We start from the raw sequence: 17,951 nt of genomic DNA on the forward strand, positions 1-17,951 counted from the left end.
ATACTAAGGCATTTTCCGGGATAAAACGCATCCTGCAGTCCAAACGTACCTACGTTAGATGCAAGCAATCTTTGCCTGGTAGGATTGGTTCTGCAATTGAGCTGTGAAATATTTTTTTTAATAAAATACATGAAATCTAGACCGATTCCCGTTTATCTCCTAGTCAAGTATTGCGGAAACCTTTCACGATCAATGAAACCTAAAGAATGCAGCCTATACCTACCTATTGACTATTATATACTTAGGCACAACGCAAAATTTCTACTTATATATGAATGTATTGTACAGATTTAGAGAACTCTTTCAAGCGTTAACTATGATTAGTTAGATAATCTATACTAATAAATAAAATTGGAGTGTCTGTCTGTAATTTTGAAATAACTACCGCATGTTAAGGTCATATAGTTATTTGAACGATACTATAACCGAATCACACGTTTTTAAAATTTTTGTCTGTCTGTCTGTCTGTCTGTCTGTCTGTTTGAAAAGGCTAATCTTGGGAACGGCTGAACCGATTTTGACGGGATTTTCACAGACAAGTAGAGAATTGACCAGGGAGTAACATAGGCTACTTTTTTAACCGACTTTCAAAAAGGGAGTTGTGTTTTTCTACCTATGTACACCGAAATTTCCGAGATTTCTGAACCGATTTGCGTCATTTCTTTTTTAATCGATAGAGGAACTTTGCGACATTGTTTCATAAAAAATTTGGAGTCCAACTCCTCAATCCTGATGCTGCAGGGGATCTGATCAATCCACGCGGGCGAAGCTGCGGGCATCAGCTAGTAAATAATATACACAATAAGGTAGGGGTCCATATTCAACCTAGTAAACTACGTGAAAGAGTTTTTTTAATTTTTTCGCTCGCTATGATTCGCTGTGTCCTTGTTTTACTAATTTGTCCTATTAGTAAGATGTGGAAGAACACCAGTTCCTCGTGGTCATCATTATCATTTCTTATCCGAAGTTAACACTGGTGAGCGTCCCAACGAGGTACCTATTATACATCTATCACTCGTTAGTTGCATCTCAAGAGAGTCGTGATAATTTTGCTTATTACACTAATATTGTAACGGCGAAAGTTTGTTTGTATGTATGTTTGTTACTTTTTCACGCAAAAACTACTGAACGGATATGCCTGAGATTCGGAATGGAGATAGATTATACCCTGACCCTGGATTAACACATACTACTTTTTAGCCCGGAAAATCAAAGAGTTCCTACGGGATTTTGAAAACCCTAAATCCACGCGGACGAAGTCGCGGGCGTCAGCTAGTAATTTCATAAATATTAAAGCAAAGGGTTTGAGACCCGCTTAGTAGAGAGAGAAAAAAATCCTTTTTGTTAATTTACCCAGGTATTGTTATTGTTACGGGTTTCCGCCGATTTTTCTCGGTCACCGATTTATTTCAGAGTGGCGTGGTTTTTCTCTGGCGGGTAGTTCTTCCAACTCAACACGGACGTATAATATATTTTTTGGGAGCGCGAGTTTCCTTGTATGTCTATCCGTTCTATTCTCCTCAATGGTGATCCATTAGTAAAATAGGCCCCAAACAACTAAATAGCGATATACCTATTTCGAGCATTAAAGTTTATCAACATTTTATCAAAACATAAAGATACGAGTAAATAAAACACTTCACAAAAACTACATAATGTGTGAGTAATATTTTAATGCGTTTCGTTGTAGCATATATTATATGTTACTCATGTTTTATCTTTACTAGCTTTTGCCCTTTGTTTCCCCCGTACGAAATTCGGACCAAATGACAGCTAGGCATAGGTAGTGTGAGCACAGGGATCGCAATCAACTCTGGCTAACAAACACTCTTTCTCTATTGGCTACAATAAATTGCAGCAAGAATACCATAAATATTCAATCAATCACAACAATTCAGATTGCAATCAACCTACGAGACAAAGCCGTAGGTAGGAATTGATTTCGGGAGGGTTTTTGCCCTGCTACGGGTAAAAATTTTAACCGAATTCTCTCTTGATATAATATTTTTTTGCCCGATTTGATAATGCACCTGGTCAGTAAAATATTACTTTTCAAATTGACACGGAGATAGAAATCAATAGGTCTCTACTAAACGAGCGGAGCGAGCGCAATTTTTTTTTGTTAAAGTAAAAAAAATATGTACGTAAATTAGTTTTAAAAACAATGTCGCGCTGTCTCAGATTTCTGGTCTACGTCTATGCTGCCTATTCAACGACAGTTTTACAGTAATATATATTGAATGCTACTAAACCGATTTTGATCAAACTAGCGCAGTATGTAAGTCTAATTAAAATGTAGTTCTGTCTCAGTCGAAGGCACAATAAACAAACAAACATTCCATTTCATAACACTTACCTAGTAGTCCATTTATTGCTATTGACTGTAATGACAATAATATTATTGGCAATGTTCTATTTTTTGATGTTATCAGTTGAATGCTAGGTCAAGATAGCATGATAGGTACAAGAACGGTGATTCAGTAAACTACATAATAGGTATATAGGTTCATACTTACTATATCTAGGTACCTATACTTCTATAGTCTGGGAAAAATTTAAAATTTCATTCATCGGTTCATAGTCACTCATAAGTCATAACTGTTTTTAGGATTTCGTATCCATAGGGTGCCTACGGGACCCTGAGTCCGCTGTATGTCCGTCCATGTACTTAAATAAAAATAAAAAAGTGAATAATGTAGTAAGTTGATACGGGACCCTTCGTGTGCGAGTTCAACTCGCACTTGACCGTTTTATTGTGAATTGGACTTTGATAAAATAATCGTAGAGTGTACAGACAAGTACCTATCTAAGAGTGTTTATGATTTCATGGAAAGGATTATAATTAATATGATTAGGTTTGCATAATACGGTACATAATATGAAAGTACCTCTTATATAGATAATTACCTCTAACATTACTATAGATGCTATACCATAATATACTTAGTAGTTACATTTATTATCGATGTTTTACATTTTGATTTCGTCCAATGATCTGAATGCCTGTCTGGCAGAAACTGGCGATTTGATACGCTTATGAATGACGTGAATTGAGTGACGTCACAAACGCCTATAAACGTTTTAGCTTTTCACGGGCCAACAGTTTTATCGTTTTTGATCAAATTTGGCAAAGAGATAGCTTACATCCCGGGGACGGATACAGGCTACTTTTTACGGGAATTTTAAAAACCTAAATCCACGCGGACGAAGTCACAGGCATCAGCTAGTAAATATTATTTTTAAAATGTTATCTGCCTACTCGTACCTTTAAATAAACTATAATATCTGGTTTAAGGTTAAGCTATTGAATAGGTTTATTTCGCGTACACATAAATAACATGAGCTCTCAAAGGGTGTTTGTGTGGACACCTGTCCCGTCTCAGGTATTGTCGTGGTGCAGACTGAGAAAGGGCGGGTGGTCAAAGGAATTTATACCTTTAATAATATTCCTTTCATGTTAAATTTGTGCTGTTCGCACATTACAACACGTTGCCTGTGGCACAAGCTCTTTACGGGACGTTTCTTTGTTCTTCAATCACTTCGCAACGGAGCAAGAGCGACGTGATTTTTGCATGAGAGTGTCAGAAGCTACTGTTCATCCCGTAAAATCAAAGAGTTCCGACGGTTTTAAAAAATGTAAATCCACGCGGACGAAGTCGCCGGCATCAGCTAGTCACTACCCATATTATAAATGCGAAAGTGTGTTTGTAAGTTGGTTATTTGGTCTGTCCTTCAATCATGCCACAGCTGAGCAACGGATTGACCTGATTTTTTGCAAGGATGTAGTTGAAGATCTGAAGAGTGACATAGGTTAGGTATTTAGGCACTGTACTAGTGTGTGGGTGGACTGCTAGTTACCGATGGAAAATGCGTTGCTTGTGGCGTGTGCGGTGCGTTGCGTGCTAAACGTGCTGTAATATGCGATGAGCTGCAGTGTCCACGAGTTCGATGTAAGAATGGACGTTATTACAGCAGTCCATATTATCTCCAAATCTTTGAGATTTGTTTATTTATCTAGCACTTATCAACATAGAATTTAGATTTACCAGGCAAAGGAGGCTAAAAAAAACGAGGCGTAAACTGATTGAAAAATCCTATTATAATGTAAAGGAATATAAATGATACGAAAGCTTGGGAATGAGTTGCCAATCAGCTTTGATAGTTCTAATAAGTATAAGTGATTTTGTAAAGTGGTGATAATAAAAAAAAAGAATACCCGGCTGAGTTTGTGGGCTCTACAGACTTGGGCGCGTTTGGAACCCTCGTAGCTTTAGTTTTAAGTTACTTAATTAATTATAACCACTATGTTATCGTACTTAACAATTCCGACCATCAAAAGGAGTTCAATCTAGTATTCTATCATCATCATATTAAACCGGCCAAATACTCAGCACAGGTCTCTAAAATGTCTAAGTACCTAATGCACCAAGCCTGGCTAAGTGCAGTTTGACAGACTTCACACAGCTTTAAGAACATTGTGAAGATGTCTCAGACATGCAGATTTCCTCAGGATATTTTCCTTCACTGTCCTAAAGCAAACTCCGAGAATTTAGACATGCCCGGGATCGAGCTCCCGACCTCCCGAACAGAATGCCGATGTCTTAACCACTAGTCTATCTACCGCCCGCGCCGCTTCAAATAATACAATAATCACACAAAATACAAATTATAAAATATATATTTATTGTATAGTATGTACCTATTAGAGTGTATGTCTATGTATACGTAATTGTATATATACATGATGACTCCTCGTCTTATCCTTTAGGTTCGAACATACGGGTTACCTGGGAGAGATCACTTTAGTGATAAGGTCGCCCTTTGTATTTTTATCTGTATCATTTATTATTTTCTTTGTAATTTTGTGCAATAAAGATGTTTAAATAAATAAAATAAATAAAATACAAACACTATTTCCAGGTGATCTCTGGATCGCGCTTGGCGATTCCCGACACGTACGCCTCCTGTACGATGCGATATGGAGATGCGCAGTACAATACAATACAATACAAAGACATATATAAGGGTAACACGTCTTTGATATTCTTCAATTTCGTTTGATATTTGTTCATGATCAAAACTGTCCGAGTGTCCACGGCTAGTTGATACAGTGGTCGGGGAAAATGCATTTCGCCAGATGCAGGCGAGTATTGTGATTTGAATACAAGAAAGTTTGTGAAAAGTATTCAGTTAAATTTTTTATGATAGTGCTTTACCTACTTTTCAAGACATATTCTTAATAATTTTAAATACATATAAATAATTACAGAATCGGCACTGGCGATACCCAGAGAGACGAAGTTCGAATCCTGCCGGTTCTGTAATTCTGCAGTTTGTGATACGTGTATTTGCCAGTTGACTAATTTAGCCTTGATTTCAGCTTGAAATTAGTAAATATAATTAGATCGATGATTCAAAAAGTGTGAAATTATGATCCCCCTCAACATTGAATTAATCAAGTGCAATATTTGTGGATGCGGTCTAGTTCATGAATTAAGGCCAGTCACTTTTACCGGCGGCGGCGAGATATTCTGGTGTCTCCTAGGCCTCTAAGTTGCAATTTCCATTAAACATTTCCTCCTCCTCAGGAACCTCAGGAACTTCAGGAACTTTTTGGTATTTTCCCTCTTTCACCTTTTGGTGAACCGTACCACCGTTGACCGTAACGCAAGACGTTGCGTCGGGCGAGTTTCGATTCTTATGTCGTGGACATTCCATCTACACGCACGAAACATTTGGCGTCGTCATCGCTCATAAACATGGCTAAGATTTGAAATACCTGTGTTTCCTATCTTTAAATCTAGAGTGAATAGGCATCTTCTAAATATAGGCAAACGTGTCACATATCAAGCCACATCAAGTGATGATAATGTATTATCATCACTTTGCATTAGGTGTGATTGTGTTCAAGTCTCTGCCTATTGTGAATAAAATTGATTTTTTCATTGCTTCAATTCAATTTTTATGTGCCTTCATAAAGTAAACCTCTGGCACCATCTGGAGCGGTCGCATCGCCCTCATGGCCTGTCGTGAATTTACAAAAGAGTAATTTGGACTTCAAATAGAATATCTATTTATTTTTCGAAAGTAAAAAGCCATCACTTTCTAGTGGAACCAAACTCACGAAAAATTCTCCTTTAGGTATATACATACCTACTTGTTGCTTAGAGGCATTAAAAATAATAATGTATCTGCTTAGTAATTGTTTGCGTGCAAAGCGTAGGTAAACTTGAGTCGCAGTTCCCTCCAGCAATGGCAAAATACGTGACATAATGTTGTAAATTAAATATTTGAAAAGAGCAATCGCCGAGTTTCTTGTTTCTTCGTCTTGGTATTTTGAACTAGTGGTAGAATTACGTGACGATTCAAAAGCACTTGTAAAAGTTTAAATAAAATAGAAAAAGAAGTATATTCTTTTTCTATTTGTGATGACAGTGTTTCCTCTCCCACCAGATGTGCGACAATGCTAACGTTGTGCGTGCTGGCGGCGCTGGTGTCCGCCCAGGTGACGTTCAGCAGAGACTGGTCAGGCGGGAAGAGATCTCCGCCAGCTGTATTCGACTGTGGACAGTTTGCAAGAATCTGCCGCCATTTTCTGGTGAGTTCTTTCTTCACAGTATGGCAACAACAGACTACCACCCAAATGTACCTACCTGTAATTGACAGTTGCTCTGGTAGTTAGGCAGAGAGTTATGTAGGTATTACTACCGTTGCAAATGACCTCTCCTCTTCGCTGCGCTTTCCGTTTCAAGATCGCCATTGTAGCATTATGCTACAATGATGATGTAGATTCTAGATCCAAGTTCTAGAATCTAGATCCTTCAACATGTATCGGCTTACCGAACTACTTTCGAATTAGAAAGAAAGAAAATCGTTTATTTCCTAAACTAGCTGCCCGCGACTTCATTCGCGTGGATACAGGTTTTTTAGAAATCCCGTGGGAACTCATTGGTTTTCTGGGATAAAAAGTAGCCTATGTGTTAATCCAGGATATAATCTATGTCCATTCCAAATTTCAGCCAAATCCGCCCAATAGTTTTTGCGTGAAAGAGTAACGAACATACATACAAACTTTTGCGTTCATAATATTAGTAGGAAGTAGGATTGTGCTACATATCACATCATATAAGAGTTGGTTATGCCGGCGCTTCCTCCACATCAGCATAAGCCAACAATGCCAACATGCCTCAAGCAGAAGAAGCGCCGGAATAAACTGTGTCACGTATGGCCCAATCAAAAAAAAACCAGTTAAGTGCGAGTCGGACTCGCTCACGAAGGGTTCCGTGCCATCGTACAAGATATTTTAATATTTTAATGTCCAACACTACAAATTAATGACAACAGCGTGATGTGATATAGTAAATAATTTTTTTCGTGAATACATTTTTTTTGTATGATATAACCACAAATTCACGGTTTTCGGATGTAAGTACTTATTCCTTTACTTGGGCTATAAGACCTTCCGAATTTCGTGATTCTAGGTCAACGGGAAGTACCCTATAGCTTTTCTTGACAGACACGACAGACGGACAGACATGCAGACAACAAAGTGATCCTTTAGGGGTTCTGTTTTCCCTTTGAGGTACGAAGCCCTACAAATGTTCCAGCTCAGCATTATGCTGATACTCAAAAGCACACAGCGCTGATTTTCAACCGAACCCTAAACCGGGTGAACAGAATAAAGTACGAATATTAATTTATCTACTGTTTTTCCCCAGCACGAATTGAAACAAGCCGTACCATTGTACAAGATATTTTAACATTTTTATGTGCAACACAGCAAGTTAATGACAACAGTGCCATCTATATGTAATTTAGTAAATTAATTTTTTCGTGAACACATTTTAATTTTTTTTTTGTATGATATAACCATAAATTCACGGTTTTGGGATGTACTTATTCCTTTACTTGGGCTATAAGACCTACCTACCTGTCTTTCATGATTCTAGGTCAACGGGAAGTAGGGGAAGTCCGGGAGACTTGATCAGATGGGAGAGTTGAACCACCTTTTAAAATTCAACTTAAATTTCGCGCTAATGACACGTCAAGACGATCATTGGTAAAGCGTGGGACGCCAATAACCAGCACGCCGCCATTTTTTACAATGGCCGGTTTGTTTGGCTATCAGGTTCGGAAAGGCGTTTTTGTTACGGCGGAGTAAATTTTATTAATTTATGTATTTTTGAGATTGCGGCCGTGTTTATAGAGTTACGTATTGTGTGTTATTACTTTTGTACTGCCTGATTATTGTAGTTTGACATGTGCTAAGTATTTTTTCGCTAAGATTGATTGTTTTTTCTGTGAATAAAATTTAATGTCAAAGTAGTATACGCGGGAGAGTTGAACCATGGCGGGTACGGGAGATATGACCAGTGGTTCATGTCTCCCTCTACAGTGTTTGTATGCGGAAATTTGAAGTTTTATTTTATAAATTTAGAAATTTAGAAAGAAAACTTTGAAAACTAAACAAGGTTCAAAACAAAAAGCCCAGAGAAAGAAAACTGGAAAAGGCTAAAAAAAATAAAAATGTTAATGATGATAGTGAAACCGAGTGTGAAGACGTATGTGAAGATGTTGCTTACGCTGATAGTTCCAGTAATAGTGATTTTGCAGAATTCCTGACGTGAATGATCGTTGGTATTGTTTTGTTTGCCAATCAGAAGAAATTATGACCATGCGTCTATGTGGTTTATGCCGAAGATATTATGTCCATGAGATATGCGTAGGAGTTACACAAGATATTGATAAAAAGGTTAAGAAAGACCAACAAATTTGATTAAAGAAACGTTATACATTTAACTTTGTTGGCAAAATGTTTAATAAATAATTAACTACTATGTTGATTGTGGAATGTTAATGAATATGTTGAAATTTTCTTTTTTTTAGGGTTCTGTACCTCAAAAGGAAAAACGGAACCCTTATAGGTGTTATTTGTGGTTACATCATTTAAAAAATTTTTTAAAATGTCTTTCAATTTTCAAAATAAGATAACTATGCCAAGTGGGGTATCATATGAAAGGGCTTTAACCTGCACATCCTAAAACAGATTTTTATTTATTTTTATGTATAATAGTTTTTGATTTATCGTGCAAAATGTTGGAAAAAATATCCGAGTGCGCGAGTCTGACTCACACTTGGCCGGTTTTTTCTTCATAAGAAAAGAAATAGCTATGTTTATTTATAATTTAATTTCATTTTGTGATGTTTTATTTAATATATCTGTAATTTAAGCTACAAAATGTTTTTATGTTCCCCTTTAAAATGCGATGTTCAACTCTCCCCAGACTCCGGTTCAAGTGTCCCTCCGGTTGGGGAGAGTTGACCCAAATCCCATTTTTCATTCAAATATATATAAAATATTTCAGTATTATTATATCGAAAATGTAATTATGCATAAGTAATCCTAAATAAATAAGCTACTGTTTATAATTATAATTGAATCACTAAGCCTCATTTATAAGAAAATACGACACTTTAAGCAAAAAGCGGTTCAACTCTCCCGGACTTCCCCTACCCTATAGCTTTTCTTGACAGACACGACAGACGGACAGACATGCAGACAATAAAGTGATCCTTTAGGGGTTCCATTTTCCCTTTCAGGTACGAAGCCCTAAAAAACTGAATAAAGTACGAATACTAATTTACCTATTGTTTTTTCCCAGCACGAATTGAAACAAGAGATGTCCACAGACGACAAACTCAAACACCGCCAACTGGAACCGGAGGACATCCAAGTTAACTTCGAAGATGAGAAATAGTTAAACAGAATACCTAGCGCTATCTAACATTATTGTATACTGTACGTACAGTGGACTTTAAATGATCTGTATTTCATTATTTATTATTGGGAATTAATAAACGCTGCGCAACTGATGTGGCCATCATTGAAGTCCGGCCTTTTTAACCCCCGACCCAAAAAGAGGGGTGTTATAAGTTTGATGTGTGTATCTGTGTATCTGTTTGTGGCATCGTAGCTCCTAAAGTAATGAACCGATTTTAATTTAGTTTTTTTTGTTTGAAAGGTGTCTTGTCTTGATCGAGAGTGTTCTTAGCTATAATCCAAGAAAGTCGGTTCAGCCGTTCGCTTATTCTTATAATTATCATCGCTTTTCTAGTTACTGTAACCTTCACTTGTTTTAAATTAATGACAAGTTAGATATGCTTATGGTGCATGACATGGGTCTGTCCGCGAAATTCAAATTTAATTTGGTTTTTCGCAATTTGTAAACTAATACGACAAAGTAGACTTATGGCCTTCTAATTCCGCCAATGGCAGTATCATCTTCACAGGATTACATAAAAATCTTTACTTGTAAGTGTTCCGTTTAAGAAATTAGTCAAAATAATGAGTTTGACATGAATTATTATTCACAAATTAGTCGATACTATAACTAATTTCTTAAACTGGACCCTTTCAAGTAAAGATTTTTATATAAACCTGTGAGGATGATACTGCCATTGGCGCAATTAAAATGCCATAAGCCTACTTGGTCGTATTAGTTTACAAATTGCGAAAAACCAAAAGCTATTCTCAAAGAGCTAAATCTAAAATTTTGCTTAGCAATTGACCTCTGTATACATCGATGCTCTGTCTCTACAGCGTAATGCACTAGAATTTCTTTCGTAGTTTTTTATCGTAGTTTCTCGTTGTAGAGATAAAGGTCAATATGCTTTGTAAAATTTTAGATTATTGCTTTTATTGCGGCAATGTGAATTGACTCTTAGCTTGTCGGGGTTTGCCATATAAATTAAATAAAAAACCATTGCTCGATTACATTAGTTTATTGTTAAAATAAATTGATTTTATATACATTGCATAGCTTTATTCTAAAATAAAATAAACACAAAATTATTATTGCAATATTGGCTTGCATCGCCACACATGCAAAAAAACATGCTTTTTGATAAAATTACACACGAAAACACTTAAAATTTATAGATATAAATATACCTATGTCGTTTACATTAATATATAATTCATTTGACCATAATTTGCATCTTTGATTTCCAAAGTAAAGTGTAAAACGATATTTTAAGTGCTAAAATCGAAATAAAATCTTTTTTTGAATGATATTATTAACTCGTGAACAAATAATGCGGTCATTAAAAATTCATGTTATTTCAATAAACAACCTGGAATTTGGAAAGTATTAAGTATTTAAGTAAATATAATTAATTCTATGTAGTGATTGTATTTAAAATGGCATTAAAAACCTTATCCTACCTACAGCTATAGTTAAAAAACAAAGTTTGCAAGGCAGTTATAATGATTTAAAAAAAAATGTTATGATGAACTATTACTATTTTTAATTAAAAATAAAAATTACAAAAGTTTTCTAAAGATTATAAAATCTTATCCTATTATCTTACACAAAATTATTTGTACCACTATAATTAAATGTAAATATTAAATTGCATTTATCAAGCATTAAAATTATTTCATAACTAGCTGACCCGACAGACTTCGTCCTGTCAAAAAGATTCGTAATGTGGCAGTTTTTGTGCCTACGTATTTTAAAAAATTCTCCTGAACAGAACCGTTGACGTTAGGAACACACCTACATTGCTTAGACAACAGTGAGTGCTTGTAATTTAATATGAACTTTATACCATAGCAATAAAGCTCAAATTGACTACGTTTTAGTTAGAAATCATTTGTATGGGAAAAAGAAAAGGGCTATTTTTAGGGTTTTTCCAGCAATAATTCTAATTTTTCTCGCCGTAAAAACCATCCTTGAACTTCAACGAACATTTTAAAAAAAGATTTGGCCAAATTGGTCCAGGCGTTGTTGAGTTATGCGCTTACCAACACATTTTGCGATTCATTTTTATATTATAGATTAATAATAATAATTAATCATTAATACAGTAATAAGTACATACTATTAAAATTGGTGAATTATCCAATTATTAAAATAATAATAATTAATATTACAATTAAAGCATACATTCCGAAATTATTCTTCTGAGTTTTAAACTAAATAATTCAGTCTGTATAAAAATGTTATGGCTGGTCTTGTCTAATATTATACAAGTAGTCCAGTAATCTATGGTCTGGTAACAATAGATGAATCGTTAATCTATATATTTCCTGCCGGGTACTGTACTTGTTTACATATTAAGTAAACTAAAGCTGGAGACTGACTTATACCGTTTGTTTGTAATGTACCATTTGAGGCGATCTTGTTAGAATACGGCGACACAGACTGACTTGTAGCGTGGGTTTGTAACGTATAATTCGTTATTTGGCTTAATATTTTTTAATTAAAAAATAGCAAGGTGGGTCACCTCATGTTAAGTGATACCGCCGCCCATGAATTGCAATGTGCATGAAGTGTAAAAAAATAGCGAGGCGGGTCACCTGATGTTAAGTGATTACCGACTTGAGCTGACTTACAAGTATAGTAAGTATAAGTAATAGTAGTATAAGAAGTACCTATGTAAAACTCAAAGGGAATTCGCGAAAAACCGAGTCAAATGGGGCACGCAGCGCTCGCCGCGAACGATACATTACAAACTAACGTTACAGGTCGGAACATACAAAATGTTAGATACAAGTCAGTATACACTCTTCTTCCTCATATGTCCGTCTGTCTGTCTATCAGCGGGCTGTATCTCATGAACCGTAATAGGTAAAGTTGAAATTTATTTTGCACAGATTATGCACCTATTTCTAATTTTTATTGCCGCTATAACAAATAATAAAAATTTCAAAATGGCCGCCATGTAAATTTAAAAACAAAAGTACACAATCTTGTACGATAGTACGGAACCCTTCGTAACCCTTTTAACCTTTTTTAAAAAATTGAGGAGAGCTAAAGTAGACACTATTCTTTTTCATCAGCAGCCGTACAGCGAACATATTCCAACGCACTGTTCAACTTGTCGAGCCAAATGTCGCGGTCTTTCGGTGTATCAGCGGCTAACAAGTGGCGCCTCCTCACCGAGCCGTCGGAACTTCGCACGTACACCAAGGAGCCGGTGTCCGGGACGATGAGCCCGGCTGGTACTGAGGATTCCAGGAGGATTGTGTTCGGTCTAGCGCACAGGTCTCTCGGTGCTCTTGTGACGCGATCGGATATCACCGTTGTTAGGTCTATGTCGCCGATTGGCATCTGTAAAGGGAATTTGAATTTAGAACTAAAATCCTCTTAGACACAAGCTCAATTACCTGAAATATTTTTAAAATTATCAAATATCGTCTAAGTTAGTTCAGCTACACCTATTTTCATAAGATAACTCTATCCACATATTCTAGTAACTAGGTACCCTAATAGCTGGAGCTGTCTTTTGATTTTGATGTTGATACACAACTACATCCATATGCACTAGATGTCGCTTTACAGAGTGCACTCGCGCTAGAGAAGTTTGTAGCTGGATCACGCTAAACCCCTTATGATACTTGGAGTTTATAGATGTACTTTTACAACATGATAAAACTTCTAATCATCATCATCAACTGATAGACGTCCACAGCTGGACATAGATTTCTTGTTGGGACTTCCACACCCAACGATCTTGCACCGCCTGAATCCGGCGGCCCTCTGCGACTCGCCTAATGTTGTCCGGCCACGTAGTAAGGGGTCTTCCAACACTTCACTTTCCAGTGCGAGATCGCCATTCCAACACCAACCTTCCAATAGCAACACTATTTTTAGAGAACTCTTATAGTTGCAATGATAAATAGACATACCTTCTTCTGCACATCATCAGGATACTTCCAGAAGGCAAGCCTGGGTGGTTGCAGACGGAACCAGCGGCGATGCCACGCACCAAGACCTGATACGTCGTCAAACGCGGTGAGGAAAGCCGCGTGTGGCTCTGGGGCGGGCACCACTACTCGGGCTTTGATGTCCACGTTTATGGAACCTTCTAGGGGACTGCCGTGTGGGACCTACACAAAGGATGTTACTAAATACCACCAAATCTCCAAGTAAAGTCGTTTGGTGGCTAATAAAGATGCACTCTTGCAAATCATAAATTAAGATTTGGAAAGCTTTCATTGATTCAACGTGAAACTCTTTTAGATGAGATTCACGAATTTTTTGAAGCTGTAAAGAATTTTAAGATGGTAAAATTGACCGGTCAATTGTGGGACATTGTTTGTAAATGTATTAAGTGACATATAAAAATAGGTCATTATGTGAAAAAACTAAAAGACCAGACGTGTTAAAATAAACTGTTTTTATATTTTATGCAAGATTTAGTAATTATATTATAATAAGGTCTCTTTTAAACTTAATTGGGCTACTAAAGACTAAGTAGGCCTAGTTTTACCTTATTAAGAGTGAAACTCTTGCGAGTGGCCTGCGGCAGGGCGAATATGCAGTATCCGTGAAGTTGGAACTGCGGGCTGCGCACTGAGTGTGGTCCGGCCGGGCTTTGCACTCGCGGCGCTTTCAGTTCTGATACCTTCGACTTTGGAGTCAAGAGCTTTGAGTTACCCTGGAAATTATGTTAAAAGAAACTAGATTATGCCCAAGTCCTCGTTCATGTAGATATGACTTTAGAGAGACACAACACAAAAAAGAATTATTCAATTTTGTTTTGGTGACTAAGGGAAATAGGAATTCATTTTTTGTATATAAGATAGGTATAGTATTTACCAATATATTTGTAGAGTTTCTACAAACCTTTTTGCTGGAAATGTGATATTTAACATCATGGGGTAGAATCTCCTTGGATGCTTGCAGGAGATAGATCTCTACAGTAACCTGCAAGTATAAAATTATGACACTGAATATTTTCTTATAAAGTTGTGAAGTGAAGTTTCTTACCAAACATTTGGGACGGAGACTCGCAAGTAGTGAAACGAAAAAACGAATGCGGCAATAAAACGCACCTCATTGGCTAAGCAGAGTAAGAAATGAAACACAAGTGTAAATTAAAAATTTTCAACACCCCACAAGTGAAGGTTACAGTAACTAGAAAAGAGCTGATAACTTTCAAACGGCTGAACCAATTTTTTTGGATTATAGCTAAGAACACTCTCGATCAAGCCACCTTTCAAACAAAAAAAGTAAATTAAAATCGGTTCATTCGTTTAGGCGCTACGATGCCACAGACAGATACACAGACACACAGATACACACGTCAAACTTATAACACCCCTCTTTTTGGGTCGGGGGTTAAAAAGAACGGAACTGGCAGCAAAACTTATCTTTTTTTTAAATTATCTCATAAAGAATGTTTAGTAAGTCTGAAAACGACGAAGCTCCCATTGGTTGGACAGAGTACCATAGAAGCAAAATGCAACCTGAAAAAGGTACCTGTTGCATTTTCTCCTTCTCCCATTTGCCCATACCATAAGTAACATATAAGTGAGCGAGAAAGATTACTATGCATTCAAACTAAGGATAGGAGGACCAATAAACTTTATGTATCAACTATCACTTGAAACTATTTATATTTCCATATGACATCACAATATGGTGGAAACGTTATACAGGATTTTATATACAATTCGTACGAAACTTCGCTTTTGTCGTGTGTTCTGCAATACCTAACGACGTTTTACCTTGAAATCACTAGTGAGGCCGTCCATGCGTATTTCGTCAGGGAAGTGCAGTGGCGCGTTGGGCTTAGTCAGCTGCATGCTGGTGGCCAGCACGCGGTCTCTGCACTTGAGGAGACACACTGCGTGGTGTCCTACGGCGCCATCTATAAGTACGAATTATTGACTTGAATCCGGTTCGAAGGACCGAGTTCACAATGATTTTATTTTATTTTGTTTAAAATGATATCCGCTCTTTTTTCCGCGTGGATTTAGAAAAATCCTGTGGGAACTCTTTTATAACAATTAAACGTACCTGCATGCAACTGTCGCACGTAGTCTCTCCTGAGTGGCACCCTGAGGTTGGTCATGTGTAAGGTGGCCATGCCCGCCGTGGCGGCCGCGCCCGCGCCTTCTACTTGGAGACGTTGGACTTCGTGGAGGCACGCCTGACGACGATGAGCTGGAAACAAATTATCTCATTTGACACGAATCTGACGGTTCACCGAGTCGACTTTCGCTTCTTATGGGCGCGAGTTCAGTAAAGAAAATCAGTTGATACTTTACTTACTCGCTAATAAAAGTAGCCTTTCGCCTTCTGCTTGCTCTGTCGATCCACTGAACTCTATCGTCGATGCGCAAAGATTCAGTGCTTGACTTGCCTAAAACAAAAACAAAATACCATTTTAACACCTAAATATTAAATGCAAGAGCCAAGAAACAGTTCTGATTGTAAACAATATACCTTTTCATATCTACACTTATAAATGCGGAAGTATGTCTGTCTGTATGTTACCTTTTCACAACCTACATGCTGAGCTTTTTATCTCGAAAAAAATCAGAATGTCCAAGCAATTTTTTAAATCTAAGTCCACGCCGTTAAAGTTTGTTATAGAACTGCGAGGCATCGCCAAACTCTGCAACCCTACATAGTTGAAATTCCACGGACTCTTACGAAGCGATTTACTTCCTCGCTTCTAATACGTACAACTAGAATATGGATGCACTTCCAACTTCCGTTTATCCTGCTGGCTATAATATTGGTTCCTTCGAAAGAACAGTGAATAGGCACCTTCTAGACAGGCGCGCTCCACCTTAGGCTGCATCATCACCTAATGTGATTGCAGTCACACGTAAAAAAAGGTCGAAAAATGTGTACCTGTGATATAACAGTCTGCTGCTTGGATATTTCGTTATGCAGTTCCTTTATCCGCTGTCGGACAGTGGTGACGGCCGCTACGGGCTCTGGCGTGGGCGGGATTTCCCGCTCTGGTGACGTGTGGCGAATTACCCGCATGGGTGTGGATGGTGTTGAACCCTGCAATTATAAATACATATTGAACGTCAAGATCAGAGAATAAGTTCAGAACAAATTCCTGAAAGGCCGGCAACGGATTGGCGGTTTCTCCGGTGCTGCAAATGTTCGCGGGCGGCGGTAATCACTTAACATTAGGTGGTCGCTATTTTATTTAAAAAAAAAAACTTTGCTTTCATTTTCTGTTTCCAGAAAACTCCTAAGTTATGGCTGACATCAAAATGTATTGATTTTTTTATTTTCATTGCGAGATAGGCTCAATTCCCCTTTCTCCTGGTATACGAAACTGGATCCTCACATTATAGTCAAGTTAACTCACCGCCTGCATACGCCTGTAGAAGCTGACGCTGTGCACTAGTTCGTTCCCGCGGTCTGGCCTGGCGGGCGTCAGGGCAGGGCTCGGCGTCTTCAGTGGCGACTTGAACTTCCCCTTCTCCTGGTACACGAAACTGGATGACGACAGACTGTCGTGCTGCAAGGGTCACCACATTATGGCCAAGTTTCTACTCAAGTCCAAGGCAAGCTATTTTTACTAAAGACGGGCAAAGCTTCCATAAAGCACCCATTTTTTAAATTTTAATTTTTCAATAGATTCAAATTTTTTTTTTGCGTGGAATTGTTATTGCTATTATTTTTATAATTTTGGCCAAAATATGAGGACGTCTTTTATTCATTTACATGGAAGTACCTATTTATTATAATTTGTTTCTTCTAATATGTTTTATATGGAGTTATGTACAAAATAAAGCTATAAACTTTGACTATCAATGCTCTACCAAAAAATATATGTAGTTTGTTTTCTTACAGAACAAGAAAGATACGGTAAGCACTGCCTAGTATATAATTTACCTCAGTCACCTTATTAACTTTGGGCGGCGTGGGTCCCTCCACTTCAAGTGCCTCGTCCAACAAGTCATCCAGCTCACTGTCGCAAGCAGACTCCTCAGAATCACTCTGCACTGCTTTCTTATAGCTCGTATTGTTTTTCTTCACCACCTTAAAATAATAAAAAGTATAGCATAGCATATTTAAGACTTATTAGCTGTTATAGCGTCGCCGGAGGGTTGGGCAAGCTATATAATAATCACATCCATGCTTTAATAAGGTTGGGTAGAGCCGGGCAGGGGGTGACGCCAGGCGAGA

General features: G+C 37.5%; 2 protein-coding genes and 1 long non-coding RNA gene across 10 annotated transcripts in view; 1 reads left to right on the top strand and 2 right to left on the bottom strand.

Moving 5' to 3' along the window:
* The window catches only part of LOC123865565, a 417,170-nt gene that overhangs the window by 253,751 nt on the left and 145,468 nt on the right, over window positions 1–17,951 (bottom strand). The window lies entirely within an intron of this gene.
* Window positions 4,921–9,873, top strand: LOC123865561. Of its 2 annotated transcripts, none has more exons than XM_045906658.1 (3): window positions 4,921–5,026; window positions 6,454–6,598; window positions 9,663–9,873. In XM_045906658.1, the coding sequence occupies exons 2-3, from the start codon at window positions 6,464–6,466 to the stop codon at window positions 9,756–9,758; spliced, it is 231 nt and encodes a 76-aa protein (XP_045762614.1). In that variant the 5' UTR covers window positions 4,921–5,026; window positions 6,454–6,463; the 3' UTR covers window positions 9,759–9,873. The 2 variants fall into 2 exon arrangements, with proteins under 2 accessions (XP_045762614.1, XP_045762613.1); XM_045906657.1 differs by lacking the exon at window positions 4,921–5,026 and adding an exon at window positions 5,043–5,143.
* Window positions 12,340–17,951, bottom strand: part of LOC123865525 (anillin-like) — a 56,307-nt gene continuing 50,695 nt past the window's right edge. For 4 of the 7 annotated variants that reach the window (XM_045906599.1, XM_045906594.1, XM_045906600.1 and 1 more), the window contains 10 exons: window positions 17,658–17,804; window positions 17,128–17,280; window positions 16,653–16,811; window positions 16,065–16,155; window positions 15,810–15,956; window positions 15,518–15,660; window positions 14,634–14,714; window positions 14,278–14,445; window positions 13,694–13,894; window positions 12,340–13,115 (listed from right to left, as the gene is read on the bottom strand). In XM_045906599.1, coding sequence (XP_045762555.1) covers window positions 12,828–13,115; window positions 13,694–13,894; window positions 14,278–14,445; window positions 14,634–14,714; window positions 15,518–15,660; window positions 15,810–15,956; window positions 16,065–16,155; window positions 16,653–16,811; window positions 17,128–17,280; window positions 17,658–17,804 — 1,578 coding nt within the window. In that variant the 3' untranslated portion in view covers window positions 12,340–12,827. The remainder of the gene's footprint in view (window positions 13,116–13,693; window positions 13,895–14,277; window positions 14,446–14,633; window positions 14,715–15,517; window positions 15,661–15,809; window positions 15,957–16,064; window positions 16,156–16,652; window positions 16,812–17,127; window positions 17,281–17,657; window positions 17,805–17,951) is intronic. The other 3 variants (XM_045906598.1, XM_045906595.1, XM_045906597.1) reach the window with 3 other exon arrangements.

The sequence above is a fragment of the Maniola jurtina genome, chromosome 5 (genome assembly GCF_905333055.1).
Source record: "Maniola jurtina chromosome 5, ilManJurt1.1, whole genome shotgun sequence".
NCBI lineage: Eukaryota > Metazoa > Arthropoda > Insecta > Lepidoptera > Nymphalidae > Maniola > Maniola jurtina.

Bases quoted from the DNA above. Each gene is read 5' to 3' on its own strand.
- LOC123865561 (XM_045906657.1), top strand. From the start codon at position 5,124: ATGCATTTCGCCAGATGCAG. The intron at 5,144-6,453 runs GCGAGTATTGTG...CTCTCCCACCAG, and splicing joins ATGCATTTCGCCAGATGCAG to ATGTGCGACAATGCTAACGT. The intron at 6,599-9,662 runs GTGAGTTCTTTC...GTTTTTTCCCAG, and splicing joins GAATCTGCCGCCATTTTCTG to CACGAATTGAAACAAGAGAT.